Below are 23,820 nucleotides of genomic sequence, written 5' to 3'. Positions count from 1 at the left end.
TCCAATACAGCCATCAGAGCTGGTACATCCGAGAACTAGTCATCTTACAAGCTGAATTGATACTTCAGACATCCCTTGAAGTGCTATTCTCTTGAAAGCTTTTATATTATATTATCTAAGACCTTTCAACACGTGGCGACCGTCTGTCGAAGCGATCTATCGATTTCGATTCTCGCCTCATGGGTAAAGAGCAAAGTGCTTGCTACAGCAAAGCAGGTGATATCGAGACGGCTTAAATAAATTTGCGAGGTACTCACAGACCGTACTTATGCTCAGAACCTATATCACACTTTCAGGCGCTACTCAGTAACGTAAAAGCTTGTTTATTGACTATATAATTACAGTAATTTTTGATGAAGTATGTATCTGAAAACTATAGGCACGTTTTGTGAGTAGGTTCCTGGTACCTGCTTCAAAAAATAAACAGATTTCAACCTATAGAAGGCAAATCGTTAAACATTAAATTATTATGTAAACATATAGTATCTGAGTTACTGGGAGTGCATGCTTAAGGAAAGGTTTAGGCATCACATTCGCGAAAATTGCTCAGGGCTCAGACGAGAGGTTCCGCTCAACGATCTCGCGCTTCGTATAAATCCATATTATGCAGTAACAACGTTTTGGTTCCCTGCCAGCAGACGAGCATATGCATATATATCTACACTCTATTCCCGCAGCTTGCGGTTTTAAGTGCCAGGCGTTAAGATACCTTAGTTATCCATAGTAATATAATCAATCAACGTCGATTTACATATTTTTCTTCATAAATGAAGTTTTATTCTGTATTAAAATAAATGTCAGTATAAATAAATACTAGTTAACTGCTTTTACATAGCCTACATAGGTAACCTACTTTAAGGTCAGAAAACGAGGTACCTAACTTAAATAAGTACTACCAATACATTTAGGCATGTAGGCATACATTTTCGACGAAAAAAGCTTCCATCTTGCGCTGTTTTATTAATAGTAATTAGCTAAATTTATTATTTTTGTAGTAGCTTTTAACCACCCCCACTATGCGCTATAGCCTCGCTAAACGTGATTGCTTAGTAACAAAATCTATTGAAGAATGTATGGAACTTCAGCCACTGTTCGAGAGAGTTGTTGTTTTATCAGAGCAAGTTTCACAAAGTTTTTATACTTAGATGGTTCTTTTCGGTTTATTCTTGGCAAGTATGTATAGTTCGTTTTTTTAGCATTAGAAATAAGGTAAATAACCTTGATGTGTCTTTTTATTGAAAAACACGTTTTAAAAATAAATCACGGCAAATATGTAACAATTATGAATCTAATACGATCATTTGTATTCTTCTGTTTTCATAAGTAAGTAATAGTACTGATTTTTAAAAAGCGTTTTTCAATTAAAAGACATGTCAAGATCGCTTACCTTCTTTCTAATGCTAAAAAAAAACGAACTATACATACTTACCTATGTGAATTCGATTAAACAGTCGATGTCACTGAAACTGTAGTAATTCGATTATAATTACCGCCAGCTATCTAACATTCATTCTATTAAGGTTTTTTTAAACAGGAGGAGTTCTGTTTAAAAAAAACTTATAAACAATAAAATCTCGTAGTAATAAACTGCACTAATCAGATTAAGGCTCGATTTACATTAAAGAGCCTCCAGGCGGTTCTAATATAATTAACGATTCTTTTCGCCTGTCTCACAGTTTCGTGGGAGGGGAAGCGATTGAAATTCAAATCCCAAGTCTTGAGCATATCTAATGTAATTTGTCGCCCTAGTAGGTAATGGAGAAGACATCCGTATCTACTGTTACATTTAAACAGAAAAGTTACAAAGTTTAAAGAAAACATCGTTGTCTGGCTTGAATGGCATTTAAATGCATTAAACAACGTATTCGGTTTCACCATCAAATTAATGGTCAAGTATAATATAGCACTTTGATACCTTGAAGTACCTAATGTATTTATGTATGTAGGTATTATGCGAACCTTAGTCATAAATGAATTAGATGATAGGACATAGATATCTTAAGTACACAAATACAGATCTTAAACTCGAATATACTTAACTGCAAAAATGTTACAAAAAATTGCGAATTTCACAGAACAATAATCATTTTCGTTTCATTATAATCTCACCCTTATGTTTAAACCTAACTCAAAATACGTATTTATGCAGCCATCCCTATTAATAAGTAATTACAAGAATTCGAAAGTATAGATAATTTAATATAAACTGCACAAACACTTGAGATAACCCGTCACGTAAGCCCCTGCGGCTTCGTTTCCAATTTTAAATACCAAATTATAATGAGTGCGTATGGATATGTTGTTACAATTTAAGTTGTTCACCCCCGGGACTGAGACGTTGGTAAGACATTAATTCACCCTGTGTTTGCGGGCTAACGTCTGCTCTAATTTGCATATTATACGGTGCTGTCTTCGCACAGTATATAAATCGAAACAAACAGTTAACTTGCTTGAAATTTAACAGCTTATAAATCATTCATGTTTAAAAAAAGAGATATTTTTTTTATATATAGGTAGGCCATGATAATGAGAAACTTTCACAACGAAATGTGAATTTAAGAAAGATGTAGTTCGGCCCTAAAAATTGTGAAATATTTTTTCTATTCTTACTTTTTCATACTTACGTACATTCGCGTATTTTGCAATAGTAGGCGACGACTTATCTCACGTAAGTACTTGGACGAATTTTCGCTACAAAACTTGCTACACCTACGGCGTAGCATTTGCGTTGCCAAGCAATAAAAGTACCTAAATGACTGTAGGCCCGATTCGAACAATGCTTATAATAAGTCACAGCGGTACGATAACGGTCTGTCAGTGTCAACTGCTGAAGTTGAAGAAATGTCAGTTTTGACACTGACAGATAGGTATCGTACCGCTGTGACTTATAGGTATGGTACCACCCTTACCTGTCCAATTTTTTGGTCCAATGTGTACCTATCTGCGTTTCACATTTTGCCTAATAAGAGAGTGAGACGCAATGCACATTGGACAAATAAATTGGATTGGTGGAATACTAAGCAATGTCGAATCAGGCCGTGAGTCCTGTATGTTCTGATAACAAAATATTATGGAACATCAAATTCAAAGTGACAGTCTGACGGAATTTATATTTGATATGGTTCCATTCGGATACCAAGTTTGTGATAGATAACAAAGTTTCACTGTAGATACCTACTTATACTCGTACCACAAGGTAAACCCCAGTTAGACCATTAATAATATAATCACGTGTTTATGAGGTTGCAATTGTAATACACTACATTTATTTGATGTTCATACTGTTCCCATACTGTCTAACACGCACAACTTACGTATCTCTAATGGCATTCCTATTAGGTTGTTTGTTAGTATGCGTTGACGTTGTGACGTGCGGGATACGTATTAAATCTCAGACTAATGTTTACTGACAAAGCCATTTTGGCTAAAGTAGATTTCGTAGTGTAATGTTATTAGTATGTTACCGAGGTCGCGCTCCTCGGGTACACCTATAATATAGGTAGGTGTCTAGGTTTAAAGCCCCCCATTCACACTCCTACCTTATAGTCCGCCTCGTTGGGTAGGATTGTGTATGGGGGTTGCGGACTACGAGCCGTCCTACAAACGGCTAAACGGTAGGACGGCTCGTAGTCCGCAACCCCCATACACAATCCTACCCAACGAGGCGGACTACAAGGTAGGAGTGTGAATGGGGGGCTTTACTATAAGTAAGGCATAGGCTACACGTCAATACTGTTAGGGTTCCGTACCCAAAGTGTAAAACGGGACCCTATTACTAAGACTCCGCTGTCCGTCCGTCCATCCGTCCGTCCGTCCGTCCGTCCATCCGTCCGTCCGTCTGTCTGTCACCAGGCTGTATCTCACGAACCGTGATAGCTAGACAGTTGAAATTTTCACAGATGATGTATTTCTGTTGCCGCTATAATAACTAATACTAAAAACAGAATAAAATAAAGATTCAAGTGGGGCTCCCATACAACAAACGTGATTTTTGACCGAAGTTAAGCAACGTCGGGCGGGGTCAGTACTTGGATGGGTGACCGTTTTTATGGATAATGGTACGGAACCCTTCGTTTGCGAGTCCGACTCGCACATGGTACATAATTATGTTTGACGGATTCCTGCATATATTATCTTATTAGAAATATGTGACGTCCCACGGTAAAGATACCTTATGGCGGTTGGCGCTTACGCTATTATTAACGTCGCTCCAATATTATTGCGGCGCTATGCGACGTAAGCGCCAGCCGCCATAAGGTACCTTTTGCCATGGAAGGTCACATATATTTCAAATATTTTTTTTGCGCAACCGTAGGTATATTTATTGGGCTGTGACGGAATGAGGGACAGGAATGATGCGTTTCACTCACTAGCAATATGTCATATCAATAAAATGTATACGTCGCGGCCATTTGGTTAAATTTGTCAGTCAATTGGACGCCTAGGCCGTTCATTAAACACCAGCATAAAGGAGTGTGGTACCTATTAGCTTTATTGCTCTGTAGTTCCCGCTGTAAATGCGCGTAATGAGGAAAAATATTAGGCAGGTAAGTGGGAGGTATTGAATAATAACAAAAATTAGTAAATCAATTAATATTTATTAGCTACGCAAAAATATCTTAGCGGTTGAATTGTTCACAATATTTGGATAAACAAATAACGTGGCTTGAAGCCATGCAAACACGTTACATGGGTATGAAAGAAAATATGTCATCATTTAAAACACTGGGGAAACCCTGAATAAACTAAGTATTTAGAAGATTAAAGTTTTTCTAAAATTCACGAATGAAATATTAAGTCTTACCCAAGTTGAGTATTTTTTTTTCCTTTTTTCCTATGCTAATCATAGGTTTTCGACATAAAATTTATTAACGTATTAACAATATAGCTCAAAGATACCTAAATTATTCATATTTTTTTCAAATTAGATTTTTTCGAAGAATTCCCAGCAAGCTGGAAATCGTTTTAATACCAAACGTATGCGTAATCCCAGGTGCGCGTAAATTTTGGGAGCTTTAGGAGACAATTTTTTCCTAATATGTGACAAGTTTTTCGTAAAAGTTACTGCATTAGAACTTCTAATGACAAAAAAAAAGAAAATAGTTACATGCCAGCGACCACGACTACCACCAGGTAAAGGTACCTTATGGCGGTTGGCGCTTACACTATTATTAACGTCGCTCCAATATTATTGCGGCGCTATGCGACGTAAGCGCCAGCCGCCATAAGGTACCTTTTGCCGTGGAAGCTCACATTTATATTACTGGTATCATTTTATGATAATTCTCAAAAAACATATCCGCCATCCCATTCGTGCGTAAAATTAAACTTTTAGAGAATTTTTGGATGCACTGGAGTTGCCTTGACAAAACTCTGTAAGAATATACAGCAGCAGTTCTCGTTTTACGAGTTGTTATAAGTATGACTTTCTATTAATGCTTAAAAATCTATCTAGGTATAATCGTTATTAACATACTTATGGCACCATTAAATAAAATTACGTATTACTCATTATCATAATTCTGAAATCTGCATACCTGGCAAATCTTTAGGAAAAGCTATGAATTATGATAATAAAAGTTATTCACTTCGGCATACATTGATTTTCAGGCAGGTTTATATTGCCTCTCTCGTGATCAAACATTACACACGTCACTTTGCAAATTGTAGCCAAAAACAGGATTACACACGTCACTTTGCAAATTGTAGCCAAAAACAGGCAGTGCCCAGGGCCTAACAACTTTGACTTGTAGTTGTTGTTTGTTAATATAGTTTATGTAATACGTAGTCATTTTGAATATTTATTTCTTCATTTGCAAACCAACACCTAAGCAAGTAATAATTAACATTATTATTACACTATTTAACAATGATTAATAATTTCGAACTTTTTAACGTATACGTTTAGCAACTTGTTAACATCTAGACACCTACGTTAATTCAATTGTTTTTTAGCAATAACAAGCATTTAATTTACAAGGCACTCTGTTACTATATTATAGTAATAAATCACTAATGAGCACCGTTGATTTGTGTTTGATGGAAAATATCACGTAGTATCAATTTAAAGAATAGGAATCAAAGGCAAAGGCCCACAACTTATCACACGCAAATTTTTAAAATTCGGTTCGCTCAGTACGGATATGATGGTCGTTCTTGTCTACGTGACAGCGTAGTAAAACGGTGTCCGTCAATAGAAATCCCACGGTGTTAAAAAGTGACAGTTATTTTATCATGTGCAGGACGCGATGTGTGCTACCGTAGGGTTTTGCCTTCAATCTTCTAGACAGGATATCACTGGGTATCGTTATACATTAGTTTTATACACTTTCTCTTTTCTAGAGAAATAAATAAATTTTAATCAGTACATAGCAGCCAATTTAGACGCTACCTATGTATTTACAACAGTTTCCGTAACAGTGTACGTACATAATATAATTAATTATTTGAATCCCAATTTTTACCTGATAAAATTGTTTACAGATTCAGATCTGATTATAATATTGAAAATATATATTCGAAAAACTTAACTTGTAATAATCTTATAATATTTTGAACTTTTTATGCGGCCGATGGCCTCATACAAGATAGTTTCACATTATTATTTTTATATAAATTTAAATTATCTTATATTAAATAAAAATTTAAATATATATTATTTACAATAGATCTATTATAATATTATAGCTATCTCGGCGATATCTAGTTACATAAAAATATATTTACATGGCGTTAATTTGCGGGTGATACACTCAAGGCTTCGTTAAAGTATGTTAATTACTTTCAAACTGATGAACAAGCAGATTAAACGACGCAACAATACAATGCAACTCGCACAAAATGACTGTCAGCCCAAGGCCGAATCATCGCCCTCGTGTACAGTCGAGTTCATACATATGTATACATTTCTTCACCTTAATCCATTGCAATATGGTGAAAAATGGTATTCATATTTATTAACTCGACTGTACGGTACTAATTCGGTACTTATTTTTTTAATTTACTCATAGTACCCAAACATGTTGGTATTATTACAAGGTACAAAAGATATGAACGGCAAATGATGCGTCCATGGCAAATGAAATAATTAGTAGGCTTAAACTAGATAAAGTTATTTGTCAGTACTCAGTAGTATTTGAATTTACAAGCTATTCGGATTACATCACTGACTCTATAAAGTATACAAAAAAAAGTAGTAATACTACACTTAAATCGACACTGATATGGTTGTCATGTACACCGAGCCGCGAAAGTGCGTGGCCAAGTGCAAGTGGGCCTGCCCTTTTGCAGCAAGGTGTACAACAAACCCATGTGTGATGTATCTGAACTAATATAATTTAGAAGTCAGTGTAAAAAATAATCTGCCACAAAATTTCCATCAAGTTGCTTGCACGCGTGAAATGTAATGTATACATACTTTGAAAATACGCAAGTTCAGTTGCATGTGGTATGGCACACTGAACGTGCACGAACTATCTACATGTGCTGATCTGCCATCAGAAAGTTTCCGAAATTGCGAAATTCCACATTAAATGTTTTCGGAAACTTCTCATATTTTTCCTTAAAGAAAGTTTCCGTTATTACAAAATGGAATTGATTTTTTTCTGGATTTCGTAGCGCTACACGCGTAGCCGATTCTAGCGTTTTCCCGCTTTGTAGTGGAAAGCGACTACGAACAGAGCGTTCCCGGCACTCAATGAGTTATAAAAAATCCAACATCTTGGAAACATTCGGCAACTAGCACATGGAAACACCGAGGCAACTGATTATCGACGCTGCATGGAAGCCCGCTACTGCAGAGTGCACCACCCTCGTAATTGTCAAAGGTTGACGATGCCGTTGTCGGGGTAGTACTCGGCGACCGTCTCGTCGCCGTTGGCCTGCTGCCGGATCACCACCGTCGGGTTGTTCGAGCAGTTGGAGTTGCTCGACATGTTGGACATGGTGCGCCGCGTTGACTTACATCTGGATGTTATTTTATCAGTTAATTTCGAATAAGTAAGCTTGAGGTCACGTTGTTATAAAGTAAGAGACCGTGTTCTTCGAATTAAACTTGTTTTAAAATGTATAAGGTTTCAAGAAATCTATTTTTCACCACATCAGCCCGGAAAGGCATACTTTGCACTTCAAAAACTGATAGCATTTTATTCCCATGTGAGGCAAAGTAATCAAATTTTTAGTTGTTTTCTTATGTTTGCTGGTAGAATTGACTTTTAAATGATGATTTTGACTGATAAATATTGATTATTTGATTTGGTTTGATTTTACATTTAATATTTGCTTCGGGTTGGTGTGGTTTACCATAAGCACTACGCGAATGCCAATATTGTTAAGTAATTATAAAATCTTCTAAAATAAACAATTGTGTTTCCGCATATATCGTTTTATATCCTCAAGTTAGATTAGAAGAGCTTGGTTATGTTGGCATGCGTAATAAAGTGTACATATTCAACATACTTAGGACGTTGCAAGGCGGTGACTAGCGGCCGCTTCAGCCAGTCCGTCGTGCGGACCCAACCGCCGCTTACGGTTAGTATTGTTAGTAAATCTGCGTTAATCAAGTACCGGTTTTACATATATGTATAAGTAAAATGTAAAATATTTACACTAAACTTAGACCGTTGTTATTTGCAAATTATAGACTGCTGACGCAAAGAAAATGTAAAGCGATGTAAACTTTAACGAAACATCAGAACTGCTAGCATGAGTTGCGATCTGGCGCGCGACTCCATACTTCTCGCGCGCGAGAACGCAACTCAAGCTAGCCGGTCTGAAATCGCTTTAAATTTTGTTGGCTTGGCATTGATGTAACTTCGGTTAATACACCACATAACCGACACTGGTAATTTGAAAAACCATAAACAAAATTACCTCTGACATTCAACTACGACGATGGAGTTGTTGTCTATGTCGGTCTCAGTGCTGCTGGCTCGCCGCAGCCTCTCCGAGCCGTTCGTGTGCTGGCGGTGATCTACTATAGCTCGCCATAGTCGCAGCTCCACGCCACCTCTGTTCATTAAGAAAAATATTACTATAGTCTGTCAATGTCAAGTCATTTCCGGCAGTTGAAAACAGCGTTAGCGATGGAAGAATAGGGTTGACAACTGTCAAAGGTTTGCATAGATGATGCCAGCATAGGTTATACCTTTCTCTAGTTTCGTTTTATGAGATTTGGCTTAACACAAGAATTTGACACAATTCCCTAAGGATTTACAGGTAAAACCTATGCTGGCGCCATATTTAAAATATTTCGACCAGCAAACCCCATTCAGTGACCACAAAACCTATGGCGCAGTACAGCGCCATCTGTTTGCACTGTCAAACTAGAGACTTTTTTTCTTAGACTTTACCTCTCTATAACATATCAACTTTTTGCTACAGATAAAGCTGTTCTTGACAAAAGTCATAAAAAACCAATGAAACATAGAGACTATATAGTAAATATGAATAAAATTGAATCGGAACTCACTTGAGATTCAACCTCGCCAAATCCTCTCTCTGAACATGTTGCAACAAGTCTTCCAACGTAAACTCCTGATCAATCAAAACCTGCGCAGCACTCGCGGGCACCCCTCGATCCGTCAGCCAATCGCGAAGCGGCGACGGCGTGACGTCACTTTCAGAAATGACAGACATTGGTTGAGACAAGTCTGGGCTGTTTGAAGGTAACGGTGTAGGGCATTTGGTTTCGTCTAAATTTTCTTCACGACTGCTATTCCTGGAATCAAATTATGTTGTTGTAAAAGTTACATATCGAAATGTGTATTTTTTACTGAATTGACATGAAAATTCGTTGTTTACCTGTTCCTGCTATTGACGAAGTCTCGAAGTATTTGTGTTTGCAGTTTTTGCTCTTCCAACATTTCTCTGAGTAAAGATTGGTATTGTTGGTAACTCTCCAGTAGTTCTTGGTGCAATCTAAACAGTAGAAAAGGTGAGTTAGCGTACGAGAATAACCTATATTTATTGTATAGGGCATCATATTCTTCCTAGCGTTGTTCGGGCTTTTTGCCATGGCTCACGGAAGCCTGGGGTCCGCTTGACAACTAATGCCAAGCATAGGTTTTTACAAACGCGACTGCCATCTGGCCTTCCAACCCAGAGGGGAAACTAGACCTAAGATTAGTCCGGTTTCATCATGTTTGCGCTCCTCGCTCCAGCGTCCTCTCAGTTTATACACATAAAGGGTGCAGGTAAAATAATGTGCACAGTCAACATCAATAGAATTACAATTAGAAATATATCTCTACAGTTTGTGTTCCCAGTGTGTGTATTTGCGACATCCCAATCGTTTAACATTTTGAGAACTGACTCATCCCTTTTTGTCATTTTATTAGAATTAGAGAATTGATGCTAGAAGCTATTAATGCTAACTGTACTCGTACATACCAGGAAATAAGGAATGTAAAGATTGTAAAGAAGTTACTTTTGATTTTCTTGTCGCAGCTGAAGTATGCTGTGGTCCCTCGTGGAGGTGGCGGTGGACATGGCGGAGGGCGTGGCGGCGTCGGCCGCGCCGCTGGGCGAGCGCCCGCCGCCGCGCCGGTGGTCTTGCCCGGCGAGGTTCGCTCCCAACTCTGAAAAATATACACAGTGCTGGCAACTGTCTTCTAAATCTCTCTCCTTCCCCCTTCTCTATTTTGAAAATAATTTTGGTATGATCGAATATTTGGTGAGACTTGAATTTTTTTTGCGACGAAGTGAGAGTTGAATATATTTTTAATGCGGACCGACTCAGTTTGGCCCAAAGATCATTTCATTATATTGAACGAAATGAATGAGAACAATAAAAGTTAGTTCATGTTAGTTGACCATCATGGGAGCCAATTTCAAGGGCGGGAATTAAAAAAAAAATACTTACATAATTAACGTCGCCCTGTGAGTCATTTTATAAACGTTTTATTTTAAAATTGCTAGTTTAAACTTTGATTTCCCAGGTGCCAGCTATTTATTTTCTTCAGTTATCGTAGAATATTTACTCACCAGGCGTCAACACAGTAATAGCAGCCTGCACAGCATTCCTTACTAAGTTGTCGAGCGCGAACATCCAATGAGGCTTGATGCTGTGGCTCCTCAACACCCCGTTCACTGCCTCTTGGAACATGTACGTAGCTGCATTCAGTTCGTTAATGGCGTTCGAGTCAAAGTCCAAATCTTCTTTGAGACTCGTTATGGCCTGCTCGATGACGCTTCTGTTCTGGTCCATTATGTAATTTTTTAACGCGCAGCGAAGGGTTTCCAAATGATTCTGTCAATACAACAAATGTATATGTTAGAAAATTCAATCTAAGCTTTATAAATCTATTTTCAATTTGTAACCATTGTAAATCTTACCCTATATGATAACATTAGGTAAAAGGAAATAAGTTCATTAGTTCTCAAGCATAAATTATTTTTTAAAGTTATTTATATATTTCTGTAAATTGTTTAGTTATTTATAATACGACATTATTAAGAATACTACCAGTAACAGTGCTTCAAAGCTTCACTTCATGTTTCTCGACGTTAACACCCTACGTTCCTGTATTTACGTACTTATACGGTCTCAAGGGCAAGCGACCAGCAGAGCGTTTTGCAACCAGCATCCAAGGGATTTGAACAGTGTGCACTGAGGCCACGAGCTGATCACCGCCGATCCACACATGACACTAGGTGACAATCCACTTCCAACGTCAGCTGCACTACCGTTCATTTTACTATGTAAATTGACAATAACACCGACGCGTTCGTACTAGTAGTGCAGCTGCGGTCAGTAATGGAATGTTACCATTATGCTCAAGGAATATATTGTGTGCGAATTAAAATACCCAGATATCTTACCATTGTAAGCACTGTGTTGCCAAAATCTTGCTGAATACTGTGCATCCACTTGGAGACGATTTGTTCGCTGTCCTGCTCTAGCACCCGCGACAGTGTGAGACGACGCTGCGAGTCCTTCTTCAGCAGATAGAATCCGTCGTGTTCCACGTCTATGGAGGAGCGCTGGACGGTTGTCATGTCCACCTGTCAAGAACACGTGTGTTCTGTATAAACGTTTTGTGTTTTAGGTTGGTATTCCACCTGTCCAATATCTTGATCCAACGTCACTGCGTCTCACTCTTTCACTAACCAAAATGTGAGATGCAAAACACGTTAGAAAAAAAAATTGGACACGTGGAATACCACCCTTACTTACGCAGCTTACACTCGACATACATTTTGAATAATACATATCATCAACATCATGGATTGGAAAATATTGAAATACAAGAGGTGGTAGACACACACACACGCACACACGTGCACACTAGGGATGTTGCAGATGCAGATTTTTTGACATCCGCGGATGCGGATGCGGATATTTAAAGTCTCACATCCGCGGATGCGGATGTCAAGATTTGGTACTTAAAAAACGTCAAATATTACATTTTTAGCAATTTTTATTTAAAAAAAAACGAAACGTTTAGTATTTGACCAAGAATATAGGTGCGTTTTATTTAATAAACAGTATCTTGGCCGACTTTTCGGGATCTAGACGATTTCGTTATATATAATGAAGAAATTACCTAGCACTTACGCCGCCGGCGCCGCCGCTAATACGTTCCTGTTACCGACTTGGTCGACATCCGCATTATGCGGATGCTCCGCATCGATTTCATGCGGATGCGGATGCAGATATGCAGATGCGGATGTTGAAAATCATGCGGATGTTCCGCGGATGCGGATGCGAATATCCGCAACATCCCTAGTGCACACGCGCACACACGCACACACACATCCTCAATTGTTTGGATACTGCTTGTGTACGACGTACTTACGATTAAATAATGGAAATAATGTAATTTGTATGTAGAAATCAACATTGGCATTAAATGGGAGAATGTTTACCTCGGGTGAGAGCAAGCCCCCTGACGAACTCCGCCGGTTGAGCAGACCGTCGCTCGTATCCATCTCATCCGTGGACGGTGTATTCGGCATCGTACTGAAAAATAAACGGCCGACTAAAGTCAGATTCAATCGCACATAGTCTGTGCGGAAAGAGAAGAGTCGTGGAATGTATTGGGCCCCATACATTCCACGACTCTTCTCTTTTCGCACAAACTTTACCATTAGCTTATAATGGCACAATGGGGTTGGCAACTGTCAAAGGTTTGCCTAGATGGCGCCATCATAGCTTGCCCCTTTTTCTATGAGATTTGGCTTAAAGAGCTGGCATCCAGGGTATTAAAAAAACAAAAATTTGACACAATTCTAGGGATTGACGGGGCAAGCTATGATGGCGCCATCTGCTAAAAACTTCCACCGGCCAACCCCATTGTGGTGGTTCACGAAGTTATATATTTACGTCACTACGCTTCCATTATTCGAACATTCTTTAATTATATTAATTAAAAACGAACAATCCAAGAATAATAGTTTTAAAACAATTATAAATGTAATTTCGTTTAAGTATTAGTCGGAAGATATGTAAAAAAGCGTTACTCTAAGACAGATTTGCAGCGTAAGGAAGGAATATATAGAATAGAAAAAATATAGTTAAGAATATTACATATATATAATCTAAAGTGATATAATTTATGTGCAGTGAAAGGAAGGTAAAGAGTGACCTTGAAGATGTGTCAATAATTAGTGCAAGGAAATGCAACCGTGAGGTGTGAGTGAATAAAATTTTGATAAAAATTTCATAGAAGCTTTCTACCATGTACAGTCAACGGTAAAAATATGGGTGTACAAATAATTTCAAAAATATGTCCCATAACTCTTATGTCACTGAATTAAGAACTATGGGACATATTTTTGAGTAAGTTGTCTACACCCATATTTTTACCGTTGACTGTACATAAAAGTTCGTCGTCACTTTAACTTCGAAAATACGTTACATTGGAATGGTGTGACTCATAACCGGATGCCGTTTTTCAAACATGTTTTAAATTTGGAATAAAAACGTTGAACTGAAGTTCTATGAAATTTTCTATCAAAATTAAACCGGGAACTTCGAACAGTGGTCTGAGTGTGTGATTTCTGTCATTCATACAGAAATAACAATTTATATTCATTTTTATTCGCGAGATCACTTAAGAATGTTGAGAATTTATTGACCGCTACAAACGTCCTATATATTAATTTTATTTACTTACCCGTAATCATAAACGTGAAACATATGCTTTTTTACTGTTACTTTACTTGACTACTAAAGCAAATAACAATTCACAAATAATATTTAAAATGTGTTGTAGTTTTTAGTTTTACTTTTCATAATTTAAATAAAGTTCAGCTACGAGTATGTCTATTGCTGTGTTATTTTAAACCACGCGTTCAAACCACTGTTTCAAGTAAACAATGTATGGTTACCTGCTATTGGACAAGTCCGGCGGGTATATCAGTATCGGTGAGAGCATCGACGAAGCCGTCCTAGTGATGGTCGGGTTAGACCGGATCGTTTTCACCCTTGACGCCAAACAAACACAGGCTTAGGTGCAAGCAATCGACAAATGTTAAATACGAGTGGTCTACTTCAGGGGTCTCCAAACCCCGGCCCGCGGGCCAAATCCGGCCTGCGACGCGTTCCAATTCGGCTCGCCGACACCCAAAGCGAGTGCCCACTGTCCGGCCCGCGGGAACCAGGCTCCAGGGGTGAACAGCATTAATTAAGAGTGGAACTGTTCCTAATAACAGCAACCAGACACCTTCTCCCGGCGCAAAAACCGACGGTGGCCCGCGCGAAAGTTTCTGAGGCGTAATATGGCCCTCAGGTAAAAAAAGTTTGGAGACCCCTGGTCTACTTATACGTGAACATGGTTAAATTCAGAAGTTTTGTTTCCATTGTATTTGGAGGGTTTTCATAAGTTTACAAATTAACGTCGATTACAAATGTAACTGTTAAATCATAAGTGATTAAAATCCACTTTTTGATTATCATTAGGAACAAGTGTTAATACCCAGTTAACATTATGTTAAAAATCTTCTCTACATGTTTAGTTCTTATCGAAACGGAAATAATTATTTGAAGCCATTCTGCACGTATATATGTATAGTACAGTGAATCGAGTAGAACGAGATAAGTGGACAAAAACCCCAATATAAACTGACATTTAGAAAATGTTACCCGTGTCCCGAACTTAAATTTTCATATATTCTAGCCGCATTTGGCAGTTCGACCCACACTGTGTTGTATTATCCTATATATTAATCTCTCGTATGCAGAGAAGAGTATCTGTGCATTAGGTATTGTATTTTAACTTACAGTTCGAAAAATACAAACGTGAATTCATGTCCCGGCGTATTATTTATAATATCAAAAGAAACATACTATGAACAGTCGACGTCAAAGATATGATTACACTTTTGCACCTTACTCCTTTGTAATAAGGCGAAAAATGTAAACATATCTTGGACGTCGACTGTACATGTTGGGGTGCGTTGAAAAAAATGTGTGGAAATCCTCATGTTTAAAAAAAAATTACTTGCGCAAATGATAAAGACATAATTATGCGCCTTGTAGCTTGCGAGTATAGTACTTTAGCATACGGTTTCTAAAAGACAGTTCGAAATGTACTAGGATTCCTTGATAGGCCTTGATATGACGTCACGTCAAAATAAAAAAAACACTGTTAAATTTTCATATCCAACTCGATTCACTATGTGATGTCATCTTAAAATTTAGCTGTAAATTCACAAGGGTCCAAATATCCTACGATTCATGTCTGTACAATCGCCGTTAGCAGAAATCGCGCACTTTTGTTTGACATTGGTAGCAATATCGCGCAACTCGCTACTTACCGACATGTTTCATAGGACGTTAGTGCTACTGTTCTAAGGCCTTAATCATTATGTCAATAATTAGCAACACTAAACTTCTCAATTTCCCATCAAATCGTTTGCACCTGTATTTATATAACGGGTGATCAATATTGGTGGAAAGGATACACGACGATGCCAATAAACGATAAAACTGAACATTGGCGACCCACGATAAGCCCTTTCACCAAACAGCATGATTGTGAGGGAAACGTCACACATGCAGAACGCAACATACGAAAATAAAATAAATTTTTAAAAATAGTTACTTAGTCATGCAGAAATCCCTGCATTAATTTCAAAGATATTAATTTTATAAATCCATGCATCTATGAATTTGGTCAAACTAAAGTACTAGGGTCACATGAATATTAGCTTACTCGATCTCTGGTGAACTGGGCAGATTGCCGGGCAGACAGGGTTCGGATATCTTTTTCTGCGGTGGCCGGATTTTGTCGGCAGGGACGGAGACACTTCTGCTGTAGTCTACATTACTGCCTAGGCGACTAGATGTTTTCTTTTTCCTGTAAACACAAAACAATTGTTGACATTGTTGTAGTAGTATGTTCACTGTGATATTTAGATACACGTAGTACCTGGCCCGTTGGATGGAAGATGTAATATACTTACTCGCATAAGAATGGATCTTCCAATAGTTCAGCTGCCGTGGCGCGATCGTCAGGGTCCGGTATGAAACACCGCTTTATGAAGCTCTTGGCTCTAGGAGACAACTCGCTGGGGATTTCAGGGTGCACTTTGTAATATCCCACCTAAAACAGAAAAGATTATTAGTTTAAATTAGGTAAAATTGTATAACAAAATATTATTGTACATGTACATTATGCTGACAGTTGATTGAATAAAGAATGTGAGCAAATAGATAAGTGAAAATGAAAATAGATTTTCATAAGACTAGGGGTCTTATAGTCATAGAAATGCTGATTGCTGACTAAATATTTACCTTAAAAACCGCTGCTTGCGGCGATCCCAGTTCAATGAAAGGTGGATTTCCTGTAGCCATCTCTACAACCGTACATCCAAGGGACCAGATGTCCGCCTATAAATCAAACAGCATTGTGATAAAACTTGTGTTTTCTTTGATTTGTGACTTTAGCCCTAACCCATGTTGGTCTCTAAGAAGCTTTTGATCCCGGACAAAAATGGAAACAACTGATACAAAAAAAAACCCGACAGAATTGTCAATTTTATCGCTGACTGTATTTTTTGAAAATACAGTGAAAATATCAAAGATGTGTAAATTCAAATTGTTGTAAGTTTTAAAGTTAGGGAAGGTCTCCTAAGACCCTTTTTTGCATGGCAGCACGGGATTCAGCGCCCTATTTAAAAAATGTATCCTGTATATTAGTGTGGTACTCACCGGCGCTCCATACCCTCTCTGCCCCTTGTCTATGACCTCGGGCGCCATGTACTGCAGGGTGCCCGCGAAGGTCTCGGTGGACGGACACAGGCCCGCCAGGCGCTTGGACGTCCCGAAGTCCGATATCTTAACGACCCCACTGTACGTGTTTACGAGGACATTGTCGCCTTTTATGTCGCGGTGAACTATTTTTTGATCGTGGAGGTATTTTAGACCTGGAAAAATTGTATTTCAGTAGAGTCGGTAATACGTATTTGGGTAAGGTTTTCAAGTCTTACAATGGGTTTTGACTAGCAGATCAGCTAATTGGTTGGTTACTGCTAGGTTGAATGCAGTGTGATGGCATGTAAATAGATAGATATCTAGTAGAACCGTCTATATGAGGACCCCCTGGTTAGCAGTGGGTATAGTGCTAGTGGACTGGTTTTACATGCTTAATTATAATGTTTCAGGTATAAATGGTATAATTTACCTTCTAAAATCTGCTTAGTGTAGTAGGCGATTGTGGCTTCGTTTTCCTTTAGAGGTCCCCATTTAGAACGGAGTAGTGCGGATAATGAGCCTCCTGGGACTTGTTCCATAAATATCTTAAAATAGTTGTCTTCTGATATCGATCCTAGGTACTGAAACAAAAAACATAAAACTAACGGTCTCCGTGAACAGGGATGTTGCGAATATTCGCATCCGCATCTACATAGAATTTATGGAACGTCTTAGCGACGGCGTAAGTGGTTCTTCTCGGGGATATCCTTGATGGCGATGCGCACTTGCGTGTTGATGTTGAGGCCGCACACCCCCGAGCCCCCGCGTTACCTGCACTATGTTCCGGTGGCGCAGCTGCGAGTGCAGCAGGATCTCCTCGTGCAGCGGCTGCACGTCGCCGAGGTTCTTTTCGGGGATCTCCTTGATGGCGATGCGCACTTGCGTGTTGAGGCCGTACACCCCCGAGCCCCCGCGTTACCTGCACTATGTTCCGGTGGCGCAGCTGCGAGTGCAGCAGGATCTCCTCGTGCAGCGGCTGCACGTCGCCGAGGTTCTTTTCGGGGATCTCCTTGATGGCGATGCGCACTTGCGTGTTGAGGCCGTACACCCCCGAGCCCCCGCGTTACCTGCACTATGTTCCGGTGGCGCAGCTGCGAGTGCAGCAGGATCTCCTCGTGCAGCGGCTGCACGTCGCCGAGGTTCTTTTCGGGGATCTCCTTGATGGCGATGCGCACTTGCGTGTTGAGGCCGCACACCCTCGAGCCCCCGCGTTACCTGCACTATGTTCCGGTGGCGCAGCTGCGAGTGCAGCAGGATCTCCTCGTGCAGCGGCTGCACGTCGCCGAGGTTCTTCTCGGGGATCTCCTTGATGGCGATGCGCACTTGCGTGTTGAGGTCGCGCGCCGCGTACACTACTCCGTACGTGCCCTTGCCGAGCACTACACGCTTGTTGCAGTCGTCTAGTTCGTATTCAAACTGGAAGTAGGATTTTAAGTCGTTATAATATTAGATGTATATAAACCTATTTAGTATGTACATATTGGCAATAATAACTTAGTTCAAAGCCTAATTTAAATACACATTAATCCGCGCACACATCAGAAATAATCCTCATATTTGTTTGCTACCACTGCCAAACTATAAGGGTTTCGTTTTTGCCATTTTTGGCTACAGAACCTTAAAAATGGCTAGCGGCTACCTATAAAAAAGTTTGTTCTACTGATTTGATAAATGGATTATATATTTTATAGTGCTCGACCATATACAGTGCACCGACCGGAGTTAGGAAGTTATCTGAAGAAGCGAGGTAAGGATATCCTTCAATGGTTGACATAGAAATAACAAATCGAGACTAATAGATCATAACAAAGAATAGCTCTTCTAATGAAAAAAAAACTGAGCTAAATGATAGACAAGCTATGTTCGGGCACTTACTTTCAACTGATCTTGCATCACAGTAGTGTCCAAATCCGTGACCTTCTCGTGATCAGCCGTCAGGTCTCCCAACAGATCGTGCAGCCGTTGTCTGCAGGCTTCTGAAGGTAGGAATATTTGGAAGTCGTCAGAGTTCTCGCTCACGTACAGAAAGAGGCAGCGCTCGTCGCGTTTGTACAAACTGAAAAGAGATAGATAAATTACTATGAATACCGGGCGAGCAGTAAGTCGCCGAAAAAGAGTGTTACAATAGGCCGATTGTCTATCTCAATGGGGTGAATGGGCTACACTAGCAATGCCATCATTTGGAAAAAAAAGTTAGGTTCATTAAGATACCGTTAAAACGCCGCCGCTTACAAAATAAGGAGCATACGTGGCTGGATTGGGACAGTGTAGGCACTCTTATCGAGAGTCTAAAATTAAACTTTGTGTCAGTAGGTTTCAAGAACGGCGTACCATCGCCCACAGTGTTAACTGTCCATCGGTGGACCTAATGCCTTTTGTGATAAGGTCCACCGATGCACAGTTAAGAGTGTTGCTGTTTGTACATATGTTCGTTCTACACAATGTGCACTTACACTCTGCGATTTAATGTTTACTAATATTACTACTTAGGCTGATATTTCTTGACGGGAAAACCCTTCTTTGTTGAATTCAAAGAGATACGATTGACCAGTTACCAGGGAACCATAACTCACCTGTAGCTTCTAATCATGTCAGAAGTGAAGAGCCACCGGTGTACTTGCCTACACTGCCCACGTATAGAGCTCAGACAGAGGTTGAGTATTTCTACGGACTTCTGCTCCGCTCCCATGTTCACGTTCAAGTAAGAAGGCATGAACTCTTTTGTGGTCTCCAAAATAAGAACCTAAAACATGAGGTAAGGTAGTGCAGTAAACTTTTGAATAAAAACTAAGTAGGGTTACTCGTCAATAACTGGCCACTGGTTAATAATAAGCCACCTTATACTAAAAATGAGTTCTATTCACATGTAAACAGACTTCATTTTAGTATAAGGTCAATAACTGGCCACCATTCAACAACTAGCCACCTTATACTAAAGGAATTTTGTTTATAGGTGTATAGAATTCATTTTTAGTTTAAGGTGGCCAGTTATTGACGAATTACCCTATATGTTGTATGAAGATATGTAATAACATTGTGACTAATAATTGGTCAAGTCACATAAACTCACAGGAAACCTGATGATATTATCACAACTGCCGGTATTAGTAGCTTCAAAAAAATACTCCATCCAAAATGAAAATACTTGTTGTTCAGGTGAAGATTCTTCACTCTTTTTCCTGAACCTGGAATCCAAAAAGTAAATTTAACATTTTTGAAGTGAAAACTTCTTTAGCGGCGCTGTGCACTTTTTGTGATGGGGAAAAAATGTTAAACTCGCGACAGGTCACGTGACCGTAAGATTCGTAAGACGTAAGACGGACACGTGACCTGATCGAAAAACTGTTACAATGACATTGAATTTTCACTTCTGCCGGCACTCCCGGAGTGCAACCCGTTTTTTACTTCTATGACAATACTATGGAGTATGTATTAACAATAATATGTGTCACCTTACATTGTAAATTCGATAGAACCCTTTTCAAGACCTGATTACCTGATACAAATACATACATAACATCCCTCGTTTAATAGGTACAGACTAAATACAGCCAAGAGTTCAAGGCCACGCGTGAGAGAGCTAGGTATGAGTAGGTACTTACAGGCGTACACAGAGTTGACTGAGGCACTCAACAGAAAATTGTAAATTTATACAATCACTTTGTATTAGAATGAAAGGCGAACCCGGCTCCATTATTAGCAAATAACTTAAGTATTAGGGCTCATTTAGACGGCGCGCGAACTCGCATGCGATTTTAGTTACATTGCGGACCATTGAGGTTACATCAACTCAGCCGACCGATCAAATAACGCAATGTAATGAAACTCGCATGCAGGTTCTCGCACCGTCTAAATGCCGCCCTTACTTTAGTTTTACTTCTACAAATCAATTGTAATTGTGAAATATACCTGTCAATAAGTTCGATGTTTCCTATCGTGCTCTTCAGATACCAGTTAGGCGGCTTGAGTTTGAACATGCACTCGGCCGCTTGTATAGCCTTCACGTAGTCCTGCGCTAGCACGGAGATCTCGAAAAACGTGGCCACGTCCCAGTAGTCTTTGAGCGATGACAAGCTGCCTTTCTTGCCTATTAGATGGTTTAGCATCATACCTAAAAATCAGAGAGAAATATAGTTTCAATAAGAGCGTCACGGAATGAGCCGCATGACGCACTCTGCGACGCTGATTTTGCAAATACATTGGTTCTGCTAGTCTTAATTTAATATAGAAAAAAAAACAGAAATGTAAAACGCAAATCTCAGAAATGAAGTTTGGTTTGTTGACAAATTTGTTTGATTTTATTTTTGCTCCTGAATTAAAAGCAAAGTAAAAAAAAACCGACCAAGTGCGAGTCGGACTCGCGTTTCAAGGGTTCCGTACATTAAGTCCGACTCACGTTTGACTGCACATTTCTAATAGGTTTGTTTTCTTGTCATGTATAGGTAAATAACTATATTGTGTATTTTTTTCAAAATTTTAGACCCAGTAGTTTCGGAGATAAAGGGGGGAGAAAGGTCATTTTTTGGCTATTTACTTAAATAACTTCTAACCTATGTATTTTAAAATAATAAAAAAATATATTTGAAATTCTCAAGATGAGCTCTTTCATTTGATATATACCTAACACGTTATAGTTTGAAAAGCTTTATTTTTTAACTTTCTCATTTACCCCCCAAAAGTGCCCCCCCCTGTTTAAAATTCATTTGTTTACGTTACATGGCCATCTTTGGGTCACTAATTTCCATATGTGTACCAAATTTCAACTTAATTGGTCCAGTAGTTTCTGAGAAAATAGGCTTGTGACAGACGGACAGACAGACAGACGCACGAGTGATCCTATAAGGGTTCCGTTTTTTCCTTTTGAGGTACGGAACCCTAAAACAATTATATTTTCTTACCAATATGTTGTAACTCCTGAGAATTCTTAAAGTCATTGCCAGCAATGACGAGCAAAGTTGCAAGATTTATGCCTGCATATTCGTTTGGTTGAACTTCAAATCCTTGTCTGTACCTAAAGCAAAAAAAATCATATACAAAACTGTTTTTTTAACAGATCCATAAGCGGAAATTGAGGGACTCCACTGTCCTCTTAAATTGTATAAAGACGAACTACATAAAAGATCGGCCACACCGCTGCTCAAAAGACGCACCGCTTACGCAGCAAAATGAATAACTCGTGACACAGACGACATTTCAGTGCGTATACGCTGCGTTAAGTTCCGGTGTGGTAGATACATTTAACTTCACTCCAGTTTTGGCGCTACTTACCAATGTATAGCATTATTCAAGCTCTCCATATCCGTGTGTTGAGATTCAACAAACTTGTCCTTATAAATACGGCCACACAAACACAGCATGTCGGGGAAACGGTTCTCTTTCTTTTCCAAAGCTTTCACGCACACCTTTAGAGCATTTTCTCTGTCACCTTCCTTATTCCTCCTGGAAGAAAAAAATATTGAGACCAAGACACATTTACATATAGGTAAGTACAACCCATTTTTTAATAGTACATTGTAGGAGAGGACGGAAAACCGCTAAAAGATGGATGAGTGCGTTTGAGGGCCGACACGTTAGTGGAGGCCCTCAAATAATACGAGTCCATCTTTAGCGTTTCCGGCCGAGGCATTATATAGTGCTTTTCACGACTACTGCGAGGAAATAAGAAAACATTTGCATAACTATAAGTACTAGCCCGCGATTTCTCTGGTAGCAAATTACTAACCACTGCCTGTGCTGTCTCTTGAATTTCGGTAGGCGTCAGCGTAAGAATATCATTTTCTTCACTAGAAGAACTCATTTTTATAGCGAGCGTAGATAGGTACGTGTTTCTTGTATTTTTTAGTCAAACACAATTTACACTATTCAATAAGTATTTTCAGATCCCGCCTTTTTTACTTTTTTTATCACTTTTAAGAGGCGTTTTTCTGTTATTTGCTTCAAACCGACTCTAAACTTAGATGCGATTTTCTAAAAAAAACCACAAACAGCTACAAAAGTAAAAAAACGCGTTATACGTGAACTGAATGGATAATTGTTAAAAAAAATGAACTGAATGGTTTTGACATTTCTTTTTTTTTTATTAACAAGAAATTGGTCCTATAAATAACCTAATTTTATTTTTGAAGGAAAAAGTTCCGCCAGAAAAGACCTTTTATTGATTTTTATATTTTAAATGATACTCATTGCTGTAGCGAACCGTCACCAATGACAGATGATGATAAGAATGAAACATTGTAGTAGTGGTGGTTCAGGTGCTACAGCTACTTTCCAGCTTGGTTTTAGACCATCTATTGCCACATTTCCGAACAGTAGCGTGAAAAGTAACCTTACATTACGATCTACCTACTAACTTGCGAACATTGGCTCACACGGCAGCTGTTATAGCATGACCGGTTATCAACCAAGAAATTTAAAAATCCAAATTTGTATCTCCATCTCAATCGCTTTTTCAATGTTCAAGATATAGAGATATTTTCGGATTTGACGATAGCCCTGTCTGGCTCAAGCAGCAGATCGATTTAGTCGATTTTACTAGACGATGTAATTATGATTTGTGGCATGCTTCCAAGCATTGGTTCCTTTGTCATTCATTTTCTAGCGCATGACGGCAGTAATTACATCAA

The 23,820-nt window shown here is 39.0% G+C and overlaps 1 protein-coding gene across 1 annotated transcript in view; it reads right to left on the bottom strand.

The window, feature by feature from the left end:
- Positions 1-7,630: 7,630 nt before the first annotated feature.
- The window catches only part of LOC134797937 (mitogen-activated protein kinase kinase kinase 15), a 25,607-nt gene continuing 9,417 nt past the window's right edge, over positions 7,631-23,820 (bottom strand). Inside the window, exons 6-26 of the mRNA XM_063770278.1 lie at positions 22,466-22,636; positions 22,096-22,208; positions 21,107-21,308; positions 20,268-20,382; positions 19,771-19,940; positions 19,073-19,253; positions 18,413-18,613; positions 17,628-17,778; positions 17,156-17,370; positions 16,739-16,834; positions 16,408-16,547; positions 16,158-16,301; positions 14,332-14,427; positions 12,868-12,961; positions 11,821-12,003; positions 10,984-11,248; positions 10,427-10,577; positions 9,802-9,918; positions 9,470-9,718; positions 8,872-9,009; positions 7,631-7,965 (exon numbers count right to left, since the gene is read on the bottom strand). Of these exons, the coding sequence (XP_063626348.1) occupies positions 7,821-7,965; positions 8,872-9,009; positions 9,470-9,718; positions 9,802-9,918; positions 10,427-10,577; positions 10,984-11,248; positions 11,821-12,003; positions 12,868-12,961; positions 14,332-14,427; positions 16,158-16,301; positions 16,408-16,547; positions 16,739-16,834; positions 17,156-17,370; positions 17,628-17,778; positions 18,413-18,613; positions 19,073-19,253; positions 19,771-19,940; positions 20,268-20,382; positions 21,107-21,308; positions 22,096-22,208; positions 22,466-22,636 (3,337 nt within the window). The 3' untranslated portion in view covers positions 7,631-7,820. The remainder of the gene's footprint in view (positions 7,966-8,871; positions 9,010-9,469; positions 9,719-9,801; positions 9,919-10,426; positions 10,578-10,983; positions 11,249-11,820; positions 12,004-12,867; positions 12,962-14,331; positions 14,428-16,157; positions 16,302-16,407; positions 16,548-16,738; positions 16,835-17,155; positions 17,371-17,627; positions 17,779-18,412; positions 18,614-19,072; positions 19,254-19,770; positions 19,941-20,267; positions 20,383-21,106; positions 21,309-22,095; positions 22,209-22,465; positions 22,637-23,820) is intronic.

The sequence above is a fragment of the Cydia splendana genome, chromosome 1 (genome assembly GCF_910591565.1).
Source record: "Cydia splendana chromosome 1, ilCydSple1.2, whole genome shotgun sequence".
NCBI classification, from domain to species: domain Eukaryota; kingdom Metazoa; phylum Arthropoda; class Insecta; order Lepidoptera; family Tortricidae; genus Cydia; species Cydia splendana.
Note: the sequence above shows the minus strand (reverse complement) of the source record. Positions and strands in the feature narration are given on the sequence as shown.